At 36.1% G+C, this 14,725-nt stretch overlaps 1 protein-coding gene across 4 annotated transcripts in view; it reads left to right on the forward strand.

The window, feature by feature from the left end:
- Positions 1 to 14,725, forward strand: part of FRYL (FRY like transcription coactivator) — a 140,879-nt gene that overhangs the window by 50,269 nt on the left and 75,885 nt on the right. For all 4 annotated transcript variants that reach the window (XM_064486813.1, XM_064486817.1, XM_064486821.1 and 1 more), the window contains 8 exons: positions 1,327 to 1,413; positions 3,617 to 3,788; positions 4,299 to 4,431; positions 6,608 to 6,715; positions 9,711 to 9,948; positions 10,851 to 11,036; positions 11,495 to 11,581; positions 13,004 to 13,272. In XM_064486813.1, the coding sequence (XP_064342883.1) occupies positions 1,327 to 1,413; positions 3,617 to 3,788; positions 4,299 to 4,431; positions 6,608 to 6,715; positions 9,711 to 9,948; positions 10,851 to 11,036; positions 11,495 to 11,581; positions 13,004 to 13,272 (1,280 nt within the window). The remainder of the gene's footprint in view (positions 1 to 1,326; positions 1,414 to 3,616; positions 3,789 to 4,298; positions 4,432 to 6,607; positions 6,716 to 9,710; positions 9,949 to 10,850; positions 11,037 to 11,494; positions 11,582 to 13,003; positions 13,273 to 14,725) is intronic.

The following is a 14,725-nucleotide window of genomic DNA, read 5'->3' on the forward strand; positions in this document are numbered from 1 at the left end:
CCAGAATATTCATAGAGCTCTCTTTGAACTAAAACCATGACGATATCAATGACCCATAATTGTTTCTGACAGTGAAGAAATAAGGATTATTTAAATTAAATGAATATATTTCTGTTTACAGGAGCACAGGACTGATGATAATTAGACAAGTATAAATGTGTCAATAAGATGAATGAAAGCAGATTATGCTTTCGAGCTGTTGTTCAGAAAACTTTCGCCATTTGGTTGCATCACTTCCCCTGGGATCGTACCCACTCCCTTGCGTTAGTCAGCACATAGCAACACTCCACCAGAATGATAAAGCTCCTCGCAAAGATCGTTGCTCTTACTAGTTAACTGCATTTCTTGGAGAGCACCTTCCTGGAGCCCTGTTCTCTCAGTCCCAGTATGATCTCCCTGCTCTCCAGGCCTGCCGCATGGCCAGCTGTCATCATCAGGCTTCCTTTCATCATTATTTTGAGACTTCCTTCACTTAAATCTTGAATCTGTTTTTGGCAAATGAGTGTTTAAACTTCTATCCTGCTGGTTTGAGTATTAAACGGATCATTTGAAAATTAATATATCTATAATCATATTTTTTAACATTAATTCATAAGTATTTTTCTTTTGTCCGACTAGATTCAACACCTTGCGGGCATAGACCTGTGCTGCCATTATTTGTATAATTCTTTTTATATTTGTATTTTTAAAAAAATTTTTATTGAAGTAGAGTCAGTTTACAATGTTATGTTAATTTCTAGTGTACAGCATAATGCTTTAGTCATACATATACATACATATATTCCTCTTCAGATTTTTTTCATTATTGATTACCACAAGATATTGACTATAGTTCCCTGTGCTATACAGTAGAAACTTGTTGTTTGTCTATTTTATACATAGTAGTTATTATCTGCAAATCTCAAACTCCCAATTTATCCCTTCCCACTCCTCTCCCCCCATTTGTGTAATTCTTAACATGATACCTGATATATACAGGCAGACCTTATGTTATTGCACGTGGCTTTATTGTGCTTCTCAGATACTGCATTTTTTTTACAAATTAAAAACAAGGTGGCGACCCTGGGTTGTCAGATGATGGTTAGCATTTTTTAAGCAATAAAGTACTTTTTTTTAGTTAAGGTTGTACATTGTTTTCTTAGGCATAATGCTATTAGACAGTTAATAGACTGCAATATAGTGTGTACATAACTTTTATATGCACTGGGAAACCAGAAAATTTGTGTGACTTGCTTTATTGTGGTCTGGAACCAAACCTGCAATATCTCTAAGGTGTGCCCATAGTAGTAGAAAATTATAAGGATTTAATTGATTTTTTTTTTCTAGGAACGTTTGGATTTTGCAATGAAAGAAATAATATTTGATCTTCTCAGTGTTGGAAAATCTGCTAAAACTTTCACCATTAATCCAGAGGTAAAAAAAATTATAATGTAGTAATATACTATCATATATAATTTAAAAAAAAACTGTTTTAGGGCACAATTTCTGAAGTCAGAATTCCTAGGCTCATATTCCTAGTTAAAAGACAAATTAAAATAAATGTTATTTCCTACTTCTTTGGCCCTGTTATTCACTAGTAAACTCCTACTCACCCTTTAGACATTAAATTTTCAGATTTTTAAAAAATATTTTGCAAATGAATTACCCATCAGACTAATGACACTGGAGGATACAAAAAGGAGAAATAGGTGTTATATTTCCTTTCATTTCTTTAAATTACTATGCTAGTCCTTGACATAATCAAACCATTAGATATATATATATATGTAGTTAACAAATGAGTTGGAAAGTTATTGAAGTTTTTCATTTGTAGAATTTCTAAGATAGGTTAATAATTATTTCCAGATTTTTAAAGTGAGCAGAGGTGAGTGTTTTTATAGATGATGTACTTAGCATGGTTTTCAGCAACAAAAATCCCGTAATGAAAGACATTTTCTTAAATACCATTTTTAAAAGTATTCTCTCCATTGAACAAGTTCATTTCTGAAATTAAGTTTTTTCCTCACTGGAACTCTCATACTGAAAGTAGAAAAAATGTCAGTGATGCTATTTTGTTGTTGTCATCTTCTACAGGCTTACTTTATTAGAATTATCTTCAATCTGTATTTCTTTTCAGGAATCTTTTTAACTTTGAAAGCTAGTTTAGTTAAAGCTAGATAAAGTCATCCATTAATCCACTTAATCAAATCATGCAAATTGCCATCTACTGAAAGACTGAATATGTGGGGACACCTCTGGGAACCCCAGTACATTGTAGAACTTTCCCACTCCCATCAAGATGTCTTCTGTGACTGTGTGAAGTGGCCACCTGATACTTAGACTAAGGGAGGGTGCCAGCATTATGTCATAAAAAAAAAGGAGTAAAGCTTAAAACTTTAATCTTATTTACATAACAAAAGTAGAAATTAAAGTTTTATTTTTTCCCTGTATTTCAGTGAACTATCTTACACACCCACTGGGATGCATATACTCATTTTAGGGACCACTGGTGTCGTAAATAATGACAGCTTGGGCTGAGATGGTGTGATACAGATGGAGAGAAGATCATTTGCTGAGAAAAGAAACACTAAACATATCAAGTTTGAGGGGAAAAGTGTATTTGGTTTGAACATGGCAAATCGGAGGCATCTTTTTAACATCCAAGGAGAAGTGTCAAACTTAGACTGAGGGTCTAAGTTCAGAGAAGTGAAGCTTCATATTAGTGGATGATGTGGTCTCAGTGGTAACTGAAGCCATGTGAATACATGAAATTGCTTTGGGAGAGAATACATAGTGATAAGAAAAGGCAGGCTAGGAATTTGCCCTGAAGTAGTCTAACATTTGATATGCAGGTAAAGGACGGTAGATCTGAAATGCGGGCAGAGATGACACAGCCAACAGTGGCACAGATGTATGCAAGAAAGGGAGTGTTTTGGGGAAGAAGGAATATCTGACAGTGTCCCATGCTGCTGAAAAGTCAAAATAGGATGCAAGAAAAATGCCCACTGTTCTGAGCATTGTGGTCACTGATGAGTGAGAGGGAAGTATTATGGGGAGGGCTTATTCCACTAAGATATTTGAGTATAGTTAATGGGAATCAGATATTCAGTTAGAAGGGAAATGTTGCAGATGCAAGAAAAAGAAGGGATAATTGATAGTGTACTTTCCCGATAACGCAAGAGCAGGCAGGCTTCTAACAGATAGAACACCAGCACCCCCTCAGCTGTAACAAGTGCAAAGGAGAGGAAGAAGAGGTGCAGATATAGATAGATCAGTGGGTTTTGTAGTGAGAGATTCAGGAAAGTTGACGTGAAGTGGGAGACAAATCATCTGCCTAGAGAGGGGTACATGGTATCAGGGTAGGAGAGTTGAGGACGGGACAGAAGGGGTTTGAAATAAGCTTCATAGAAAATAGGACAGCCAGTTGATCTCAGAAGTGAATGGGTGGCACTTGGAAATTTGGTATTAAAGCGAGCTCCAATGCCTGGACTAGTTTTAAAAATGTCAGACAGAAAGATTTTCTTCTGTCTTCCTTCCTCCCATGCCCCAGTGTTATTTCATGAGGTGTTTTTTTGCATGAAAAAAGGCAATTTTCTGACACTCTGACTTCTTTATTTTGAAACTTTTTTCTCTGAAGAGAATGAACATAGGCCTCAGAGTCTTCCTTGTGATAGCGGACAGTTTGCAGCAGAAAGATGGGGAGCCGCCAATGCCAACAACAGGAGTTATCCTTCCCTCAGGAAACACTCTGCGTGTAAAGAAAATTTTTCTCAATAAAACCTTGACAGATGAAGAAGCAAAAGTCATAGGTTAGTGTTAACTGGAATAAATAAATCGTTTTGTGATACAGTTTGATATTCATTTATGAAAATTTATGATCAAATCTAAAAGGTATATATTTCCATATATAAATACATAAATGCACGTATTTGCCTATGAATGTATATATTTGCCTGGTTATTCCAGTGCACAGAGTGATAGAAAAATGAATACCTTTTTTTTTTTTTTAACAATATCTGTACGTTTTCAGGTTAAAAGTCTTCTGGGTTAAATATTTTCTCACATGATACTATTCACTGCATTTGTCTTCCCTTCAAATTGATTTCAGTTGTGCACATAATTTTTACACATTTTCTCCAGTATGCTGAAGCTAAGCACCAGGGAGAAGAGTATGTTGAAATCAGAGCTCCTTCTTTTACAGCAACAATACATTAGTGTCATTTAAAGGTTGATGGGCTTTTATTTTTATACAGAAGGTAACTGTAACTATTCTTTATCTAATTTTTGCCATTTTGTAACTGTGAGGTTTTTTCCCCTAGGAATGTCAGTTTACTATCCTCAAGTGAGAAAAGCGTTAGATAGCATTCTCAGACATTTGGACAAAGAAGTTGGGAGACCAATGTGCATGACTAGTGTGCAGATGTCTAACAAGGAGCCAGAAGATATGATTACGTACGTAGTCAGTTTTTTCTCTTCATTGCTATTTCAGTTTTCATAAATATAGAGGGTTGATTCTTGCTCGTTTCCTTATTTTCTCTTCTGGAGTTCGCCCGTTACCATGTCCTGTAGTTCTTAATGCAATGATTCCTTCCACATGCTCAGTTTTACCCTTTAAAGTGCTGCGGAACCAGTAGAGATAACAAAAGTCATCCTGGATCCATCTAGTTTGTTGTCAGTGATGAGGCCTTATGCTTATTCTACGAGTGATAGATAAATCCTAGTTACCCCAGATGTGTGTGGATGTGATTGGTTTATGAAGTTAGGCAAATGCTCTTTTTTCCAGAGTCTGGTTCAACAAAAAAGAAAACCTGCAAATCTCTTGGGAACTGAGGGCACGGAGGGGAATAATGTATGAGTAGCTTTTCTGAAACGGTCCCTCGTCTCACCCCCGTGTCACCCCCAGCACTGCTTGTAACCCACATTTTTCCCCTTATTGTTGGGGACTTCCTTCCAAGAGGATGGATGTATTTTATGGCAACCTTCTTTCATTTGCAAGGAAGTATCTACATGTTTTTTATAAGAGGACTTTTTTTTAGATGTTAGTATCTGCATTATAGGTCTTCGATGACCAAATTGGATATTCTCTCTCAATTAATATATAGTTACTATATACGAATATATGCAAATATCTCTGAGAGTTTTTTTTTCCTGCATTACTTCCTCTGGGAGGTCTTCATCCTTTTTATCACAAACACTTTCCTCATTTATGCCCATAAGTTTGCCCTCCCTGAGTTCCTCTGGCTGCATGTTTGGATTCTTCAGGGACAGCAGTGTCAGCATTCCCGGGTCAGCTGTTTCTCCTGTAACTCCATTCATGTTTGATTCCAATTTCACGTCCAGTATTCACTTTTTCTTTCTTTGTTGTCCTTTCACCTGTGTTGGCCAGTTTCCTCTTTTGATTATCCATTTTTGTAGAATGTCACCTGAGTTTATCCCTGGAGACAAGGAAGCAACATAGCCACACACTTTGCCATGTACATGTGAACTAAATAACAGAAAAAAGTGATGTGATTGAGTCACTGGTTATGATACACATCTGCTATTTACATCATGATTTGTAGACTGAAGAGCTAACAGGGAAGCTTGGCTGGACAATTACTTACAGTTAATATGTAGTAACTGAAAAGTGAACCACATTGTTGGGGACTAGTATTACTTAACTAAATTGTGGTAACTGAAATTCATGCATATTGGAACCAAGCAACGAGAAGACTGACTGTATATAAAATCTCTAAAAGTAAGTAATAAATCCATTGCCACTATAATGAATACTGACTACCCCCCCAAACTCTTAAAACATCCAAATTCTTTTCTATGTAAGAATTATTTTGTTGGACCAACTGAAGAACAATTTGGGTAAAATAAATTAACTAACAGCTTCACTTTGAAATACAGACCAAAATAAATACCAGTGTATAAAAGGTTAGATATTTTAAATAAATAAATAAAATCATTGAATAACTAGGGGAAAATACATTAGAATTAAATTGTATCAAGCCTCTGTAGGAACCAGGATTTTCGAAACTTCACACATTTTATTATAGAAAAATTTTAAACGTTTATCTGTGTGTGTATGTGCATCCTGAAGTAGCATAAAAAGCTGGGAACAAGCAAAACCAACTGTGGTATATGAAAATGTCTGTTTTCTAAGACTCTTGTTAGTATATGATATTAAATGAAAGAAAATTTTTTGTTAATTTTATAGGCCTCCCCAAATAACTAATACTTGGTTATTTAATAATGTCAATATTATTTATTATTTTCAATAATTAAATATTATCAATGGTTAAATATTTTAAATTATGTATATTTCATTTTATTTGAAACAATTATAAATAATTTACTTAAATAATGTTTATTAGTTAGGTGGTTGTTATGCTTGTTTTCTAACTACGGAGAACCTTTACTGCTTGCTAGCTGTGTTTTTTTCCTGAATCATCTGCATATTCTTTTCTCCATTTATAAACTGATAATTATTTACTGGATTTGTATGTGCTCTTTTTATATTAAATATGTTAACTTTGGGTGATGGACTCCTATTTTCTGTAATAATTTTTCCAAGTTTGCTTTTATCGTCTGATGTATGTAATATACTTCTTCTTAAGTCCTCTTGTGATCTGTTTTTCAGAGGGGAAAGAAAACCCAAAATTGATTTGTTCAGAACTTGTATTGCTGCTATTCCAAGGTTGATTCCTGATGGTATGAGCAGAACTGACCTCATTGAACTGTTAGCAAGGTAAATGAGAATTACTGTTTGCTACATTAATTTTTATCTCTTTCAGTCTCTTTAAATTTCTAATCCACCCTTGTTACCACTATCACTAAAAAAGTAGTAACAAAGACATTTTAATCCTTTATTTGATTACTGTCTGAACTCCCATTTTGTCTTTTATGTTTTGTTAAACACGTTCTCCCCACTCATGTTTTAACTTTTAAAGTTCTTCTCGATTTCCCTACAAATCCTATTTTTAAATTCCTTGCCTTTCCATCTAGTAATATTTCTTGGACTTAATATAACACATTATCCCTTAACCTATGGCAATATTAGTGTCTGATGACACCCACTAGGCAGTTAATCATAGTGTTAACTCCTACAGTCATTTCTTTCGCACCTAAAGTGGTGACCAGGTCCCATTTTCACTTTTTTTTCTTATTGCAGAGCCCGTAATGTTCAGATTTTTCTCTTTTTCCTCTGTTAGGCTCTAAAATGAATCAATAACATGACAACCAAACTTAAGTACTAGCTCCCAAAGGTAATTCTAAGTTGAGACAATGGCCTTTTGAAAAACTGCTTTTTTGATATGGTTGGCGATTCTCTTTAGAGAGGGGGTCGGCAAACTTTTTTTTTAAGGACCAGCTAGTAAATATTTTCAGATTTGTGAGCCATGTGGTCTGTGTCACAACTGCTCATCTCTGCCACTGTAGGGCACACGCAGCCAAGGCAACGGATGAAGAAGTGGGAATGACTGTTCCCATAGGCTCCCGGCTGGACTTGGCCCTTGAGCCCTAGTTTGCTGGCCCCCTGCCCTAAATGGAAAACCAAGTACAGAGACCATCACAGAGCAGTAATACTTGACCATATTGAAAGATGTTTACTGGTTGCTGGTCACTCATCACTCAGTCCTACGTTCATGATGAGTAAACAGTCATTAGATCATTCTAGCAACCCTTTCTACCTCCTTGAAAACCGCTAGCGTCTCACACACCCTCACACTACCAAGCCTCAACTGTTGCAGGTTGCAGTGAAAGACTGAATGGTATTGGTCTCTTTTAGGATTGTGAGAAGAAGAGGGTTATTTTGAAACTTTGCACCATGAGATAAAGTCATCCCTTCCCAGTCTGTCTCTTGCTGTGAATTAGATTGCACAGTTACAAAGTTCTGTCAGCACTAGGCAGGAAAAAGAAACTTAATTTTTTATAAAGCTGTTCCTTGGGAAAGCCATAAAAACTCTCTCATTCAATTCTGCTCTATGTCCTCCCACCTCAGTTTAATTCACCTACATCTCTGTGGATGGCAGCCCATACCCACTATCCAAATGAAGTTGCATCTACAAGGGGCAGGGATAGGGGAGCCTAGTAAAGGAGCAAACATCTGAACAGTGTTGACAATTTGCTTTGCTATTTACTTTGCTTCTTTCCCCTGTAATGTTCACTTACTAATTAATTTATTTCAGCAGAAAGAAAGATTCTAAAGTCTGCTTATTTTGTCCCCTACTCCTAGCATTTGGAATTGTAATGTCTACATCTTATTTACTTAGAAATAAAGCAAGCAAACAAAGCAAAGATACACTGTAAATCTGCAGACCTGTCTGCTGTCTCTGAGGAAGGTTAATTAGTTCCCCTGCCTTAAATTAGCCAGGCCACATCATTCTCTTCGTGCACGTATCCCCCAAGTCACACAGATAGATGTAAATCCATGGGTTTAAGGGATGTTGAAATAACCTTTAACGTCAGCAGCGTGGAGTCAGTCAAGCTTCTTCTGCACAGTATCTCCTTTGGTGCCACCATCAGGGACAGAATACTGGGCTAGAGACCCCTGATCTGACCCCGTGGGTGTTTCTGATGTGCTGTTGCAGCTGCTGCTGCTTCATGGCTTACTCCCAAGTCTGTCGAGCTGTAATACATTTTCTTCTCAGTCTCACTGTCAGTTGAAGGTTGGCTTAGTGACGACCAGAACTGAGTTCAGCAGGGTAAAGACTGTGATACCTCCTTTCACCCAAATCACACAGCTTTCCTCCTCTGTCACTGAGGACAATTCCATCTTACCAGCTGCCCAAGCGTGTATTTATGGCATATTTTTAATATTACCTACTTATCTTTATTTATTCAGGCTGTTTCTATCTCTGACACACACGTCTTGATGGTCAATCACAGAAATAATCCTGTTCAGCCCCAAACAAAAACTCTTATTAATAGAACTTTGTACCTTCACTACTGCAGCCATCTTTCATGATTTCCTTATTTATCATTCATTGCTTTAAGTTCTGTCAAAATTCTTTAACTAATACTACATTCATGTCCTCATATAGTTTTGATATCTTTAAACGGTAATTATATACAGCCTCTCCTATGATTTATTTGGACTTAAACTCTCTTTTAAGGCCTTATGTGTTAGTTTGACACGTTTTTTTCTAGACACACCTCATTTATGAAGTTATTCCTAAATTTAATCTAATTCTCGCTTTCAAGAATTATTTCTGTTAAACTGATTCCATCTTGATTCGTTGTGTTTCTTTCTTCACAGTCGTCTTATGTGTAACTGTAACCTCAGCAGCATGAAAGGAATGATAGAGCTAAATCATGTCCTTTCCCATGATAGCAAAGGACTAAATAAACATGAGATAGTGCTAAGGTGTTACGTGATTGGACATAGGTTTTGATTGATTGTAGAATAACACATGGCATTTTAAAAATTAAAGAATTTTTTTAAATGTAATTCTGATGTCAATCTATGTTTTCTTAAGTACAGCATTTGAATTACGATCAAACTTATTCTGAATTGTAGTAAAAATACCAACTGATGTTAATAGATTGATATGTGAATTTAAACAAGCGAACATAGACCAGCATAAGGATGAATACAGCACAAAAAGTGAACCTTGGTTCCTGTCTTCATATTTCCTACAAACCAATTGAGAGGAAGTATTTTTTAAGTTCTGAGTTTTAAGTTTTAGATGATAAAACCGTTTGGCAGGTTTTGAGGTTTGCTAATGGAATTTTGTTCTTGGTAGGCTCACAGTTCATATGGATGAAGAACTGCGTGCTCTGGCTTTCAACACTCTGCAGGCACTAATGCTTGATTTTCCAGATTGGCGGGAGGATGTTCTTTCAGGATTTGTTTATTTTATTGTTCGCGAAGTGACTGATGTCCATCCCACCCTTCTTGATAATGCTGTAAAGATGTTGGTACAGTTAATAAATCAGTGGAAACAAGCAACTCAAATGCACAACAAAAACCAGGACTCGCAGGTACCAAATGCTCTTCTAGTGTCCCTCTGTTTGTGGTCAGTGGTAAGTGACCAATAATGATGTCAAGATGTATTGACTTTCTCAAGAGCTTAAAGTTTTATTAGTTTTACTCCTTTTCAAAGTGTTCATAATCCCTCAGACTGAACTTTCCTATAGTCTGTATGCTAAAGATATAACATTTGTGTGTCTAACCTTTTCAACCTTCTTCTTTTGGTAGTAGTTTTGAATGACCACAGAAAATACAGGCAATTCTAGCTAACATTTAAGTTGTTTCCAATATATTTAAAGCTGATAAAATAAAAAAAAATTTTTTTGGTAGATTTCCATAGAGTTATTTGATTGTTTTATTAAAGGGACCGGTCCCTGTTTCACATGAACAGTATGTGTGCTTCTTAACAATAAAAGGTGCTCAAGTGATTAATGTATGATAATATGTAAGTCATAGAGCCTTGGAATATTAGAGCTGCATTATCTAAGCCAACCCAGCTTCTCAACCTTTAATGAGCCTACAAATCCCCAGAAGACCTGAGAATCTCTCTTTTTAACAAGCTGCTGGGTGATGCCGTGCTGCTGGTCCACACTTTGTGTACAAAGGATACAATCCAGTCCCCTCATTTTCCACATAGAAATGTTAGACCAGTAGTGATTAAATGTCAGCTCTAAGGCTTTTACAAAGTAGCCAGAGAATGATAGAACTTAGGTACAGATTTCATGTTTAGACTGCCAATTAAGTGCATTTTTCACTATGTAACTACATTTTTATAAATTAAACATTACTTAAATTGCTTGAGCTGAGGCAGACGTGTAGCCATAATGTTTATGATTTGCTTACACTTGATTAATTGTTTTACTGGAATGTCTGTACACACACATATTTTTTAAACGTCTGTTTACTTTTCAAGCATGGTGTGGTTAATGGAGCTTCTCATCCCCCTCCTCTGGAAAGGAGCCCGTATTCCAGTGTATTCCATGTGGTCGAAGGGTTTGCACTTGTCACGCTCTGCAGCAGCCGACCTGCCACAAGGAGATTGGCCGTCAGTGTACTTAGAGAAATACGGGCTTTATTTGCACTTTTGGAAATACCTAAGGTAAGATTTAGGTATTTCATTCAGCTGTCTAATGAAAGTATTTAAAAAACATCCTTCTGACCATCCTTATTCTATCTCTGTCTTCACCATGCAGGTGTAACTCACTTTATCACAAGATCTTTTTGACAGGGTCTAAAGGTTACCCTCGATTTCATTTGTAGTAAATAGTGCTAAAGTGAGTTTTTAATGCTTACTTAGATTTGGCTGGTTTTCTTAAACATTCCTAATTTTTTTTGATGTGTTATGTCTTTTTTTTTTTAATTGAAGTATAGTTGATTTACAATGTTGTGTTTAGTTTCTGCTGTACATCATAGTGATTCAGTCATACACATATATATATTCACATATTCTTTTTCAAATTTTTTTTCACTATAGATTATTACAAGTTACTGAATATAGTTCTCTGTGCTATACAGTAGGATCTTGTTGTTTATCTGTTGTCATGTCTTTATTTATAGGGTGATGATGAATTAGCCATAGATGTGATGGACAGGCTGAGCCCATCCATTCTTGAGAGCTTCATCCACCTCACAGGGGCCGATCAGGTAACTGTAATGATTTCATTCTATTCATACTCGTTTTAAAACTTAAGACATACATGAATTTCTTTTACAAATACCGTGTAGTAGAAAGTATTTTTGAAAATGGTAAAGTGCTTTAAAAATAAAAAAATACATTTTAAAAAGTGGTATACATAACCATTCTATGCTGTGGTTAGTAGTCTTCCCCACAGAAATAAAAATATATTATCTTTAAAATTCTGATCTTTCCAATTGAAGAAGTTCCTCTTAAATCTGATATTGCCATTGACCACTGTTTGCTGTTTATTATGGCATATAATATTTTTGACCTACCTATATACGCTGGTTAAAAGGAAAAAATGGAAAAAATGCTTTTCTTGAAATTCAAAGCAAAAAATTGCACTTGCATCTTCAATAAGTGTATGTATTTGCTTTGTTTATGCCTGAGTCATTAAAATGAAGAAGAACACTTTGTCAGCACATATATTACTAGGAAAGTTTACGCGAACTTTCTTAGTTTGGTTTGGGGGAAGAAAGGTCATATACGAAGATTTCACAACTGACGAAGAGCAACTATCAAATTTTCCTACTTGAAATTGCTGTCTTCCTATTTTGGAATAGCTGGAGAAGAGATTTCTGTGCTTCCCATGTGACACTTGGCTCTTGCAACTCACAAGTTATGTGTACCCAAGAGAGATAGTAATAAAATCTTATAAACTTAAGAGGTGGTTATAAATCTGTGCAATTTAAAAAATTCTGTTTGATTATTGACCATGAATTAGCCAATAAGAGAGAAATGGACGACTCTCTTCTGGTGTCTAAAGCAGTGCCTGACTCATCATGGGTGTTTTATAAATATCTGTGGAATGAGCCAGTGAACTGGGCCTCTGTTCAGTTTGACTCCATTTTTTGTTGTTGTTTTGTTGTCGTTGTTGTTTGAAGCATAAATAATTTGCTCTGAAGGTAAGTCTTTGTCTCTTCAGTATAGGAGCCTAGAATATGATTGAGCAAATATCTGAGAATAGGTACCTCTGGAGAGGAGCCCATTCTCCAGTCTGTTCCACTTGCCCATGTAGAGGGCATGTCAGCACGAAAGTTAACGGTTCGCTTTTGAATTCTCTAGTAGCTTTAGTGCACCCGTGAAAGTTGCACAGTTGTGTATGAATTACATAAGGAGTTGTTCTTAACCTTTTTGGCTTATAGATCTTTTTGAGACTGATAAAAACCATAGACTCTCTCTGCCAAAAATTGCGTGTACACATGTGCCCAGAAAACCTGATATGCAATTTCCAGAATTCTCTCCTCCCTTAAATGCACCCTGGACCTCATGTCACCCCCTGGAAACTACCAGTAGGCCACTCATAGTTTAAAGCAATTCATGTGGCAAAACTTTGAAAGTTGTTGAAATGTGCAATAATCAGTTTTTCTTTTTTTTCCTCTGCATAGACTACTTTGCTGTATTGCCCTAGCTCGATAGACTTACAGACATTAGCAGAATGGAACTCTTCTCCCATTAGCCACCAGTTTGATGTGATCAGTCCGTCACACATATGGATATTTGCACATGTGACACAAGGCCAAGACCCATGGATTATAAGTCTCTCCAGTTTTCTAAAGCAAGAAAACCTTCCAAAACACTGCCCTACTGCTGTGAGCTATGCTTGGATGTTTGCATACACAAGACTTCAGTTGCTATCCCCACAAGTTGATATAAAGTAAGTTATTTTCCTAGCGTACATCTTAAAATGTATAGACTGTCAGCCTTCATAATATATGCATTTGAAAAGTCCTGCAAATTGGAAATCCCAGAAATAACAAGCCATACGGTACTGGTGTGTTAAGGAGGGGGACGAAAGTTGTAAAGGATATAGACTTATAATCCTTTCATTCTTTTCGTATAATTTGGTCTCACCAAATTGTAATTGTTAATTTACTTCATAACGCACTGCTCAGTACGTGGTTTGTGTTTAATGAATCTGTATTGAATGAAAGAATTAATGAGGAAAGGGTCTGATAATAAACACTGATGTGGACATAGATTAGTTTGTAGATAAAGGGTGAGAAGTAAAGGGAAACCAAGCTCACTGACCTTACTTTGCCTGACAATGTTGAAAGGAAGGCCATCTGCTGATAGGGATGAGTGATAATGGCATTGAACTGTGGTTCTGAGGATAAAGGTAAAGCAGTAGAGTCACTGATGATGTGATGGAGAGTTGCTTTATAAACTGCAGTTTTGTCTGGCTCTTAATTTTAGAAGAGAGTTTGTGAACCTGAGTTTGAGTTGCTGATTTCACCTTATCCAACATGCCACTGATCAGATTACATGGAATGAGCCCTCTTAACATCTAACTTGCCCGTATAAACCCAACACCTGGATAAACATAACACCTTGGGCTCTCGTTAGAGGCTCCACAAGCCTGGCTCCTCCAGTCTGTACTTTTTCCCTTACTTTCTATCAATGCTATCTGTGTACTCTGTATTGGGACCAAAATGCATGTCTCAAAGTTCACTAAATGTGGTCTGCAGTGTCCCTTCCATGAGCTTTTGTTCACATGGACCTAGAATACCTTTTGTTTTCTCTGTCCTCTGCATGCCCATATCTGACACATCACAAATTCCACCTTATTTTTAAAGCCTTCTTTTATATCTCCAACCCAGAATTCCTTCTTTTGGATTTGAATATATATATATAATTTGTTTTTGTTTTTGCTGTTTATATATATGTTAATTATAAAGCTACGTGGAATCTCAGGTTTTGTATATCGGATGCTATTTATTTAAGTGATGATTGACACTTGCCACCTTGCACAACGTTTATGAACTTATTTAGTCTCCCTTAATTACCGTATTTAAAATTATAGGTCCCTCTCCTACTATCATGCCTTGTATCCCTTCTGTGCTCTATTTTTCTTCATCAAACTTAGTACCATCTAACATTGTTTTATTTCTATACTGTATATCTCCCCCAGCACATAGGATGGCAGTGATTTTTTCTTTTACAGGTTTTTTTGTGTTTGTTTTTTACTGCTGTCACAGTAGTTTTGAATATACTAAGAAACTGTTGATGGATTAATGAAGTGATATATATTATTAATCCTAATATGTTATAAATCTATTGAAGGCAAAGACTGTAATTTAGTCTTCTTCCTAATTTTGTTTTGCTCTCAT

This window comes from Camelus dromedarius, chromosome 1, assembly GCF_036321535.1.
Source record: "Camelus dromedarius isolate mCamDro1 chromosome 1, mCamDro1.pat, whole genome shotgun sequence".
Classification (NCBI taxonomy): domain Eukaryota; kingdom Metazoa; phylum Chordata; class Mammalia; order Artiodactyla; family Camelidae; genus Camelus; species Camelus dromedarius.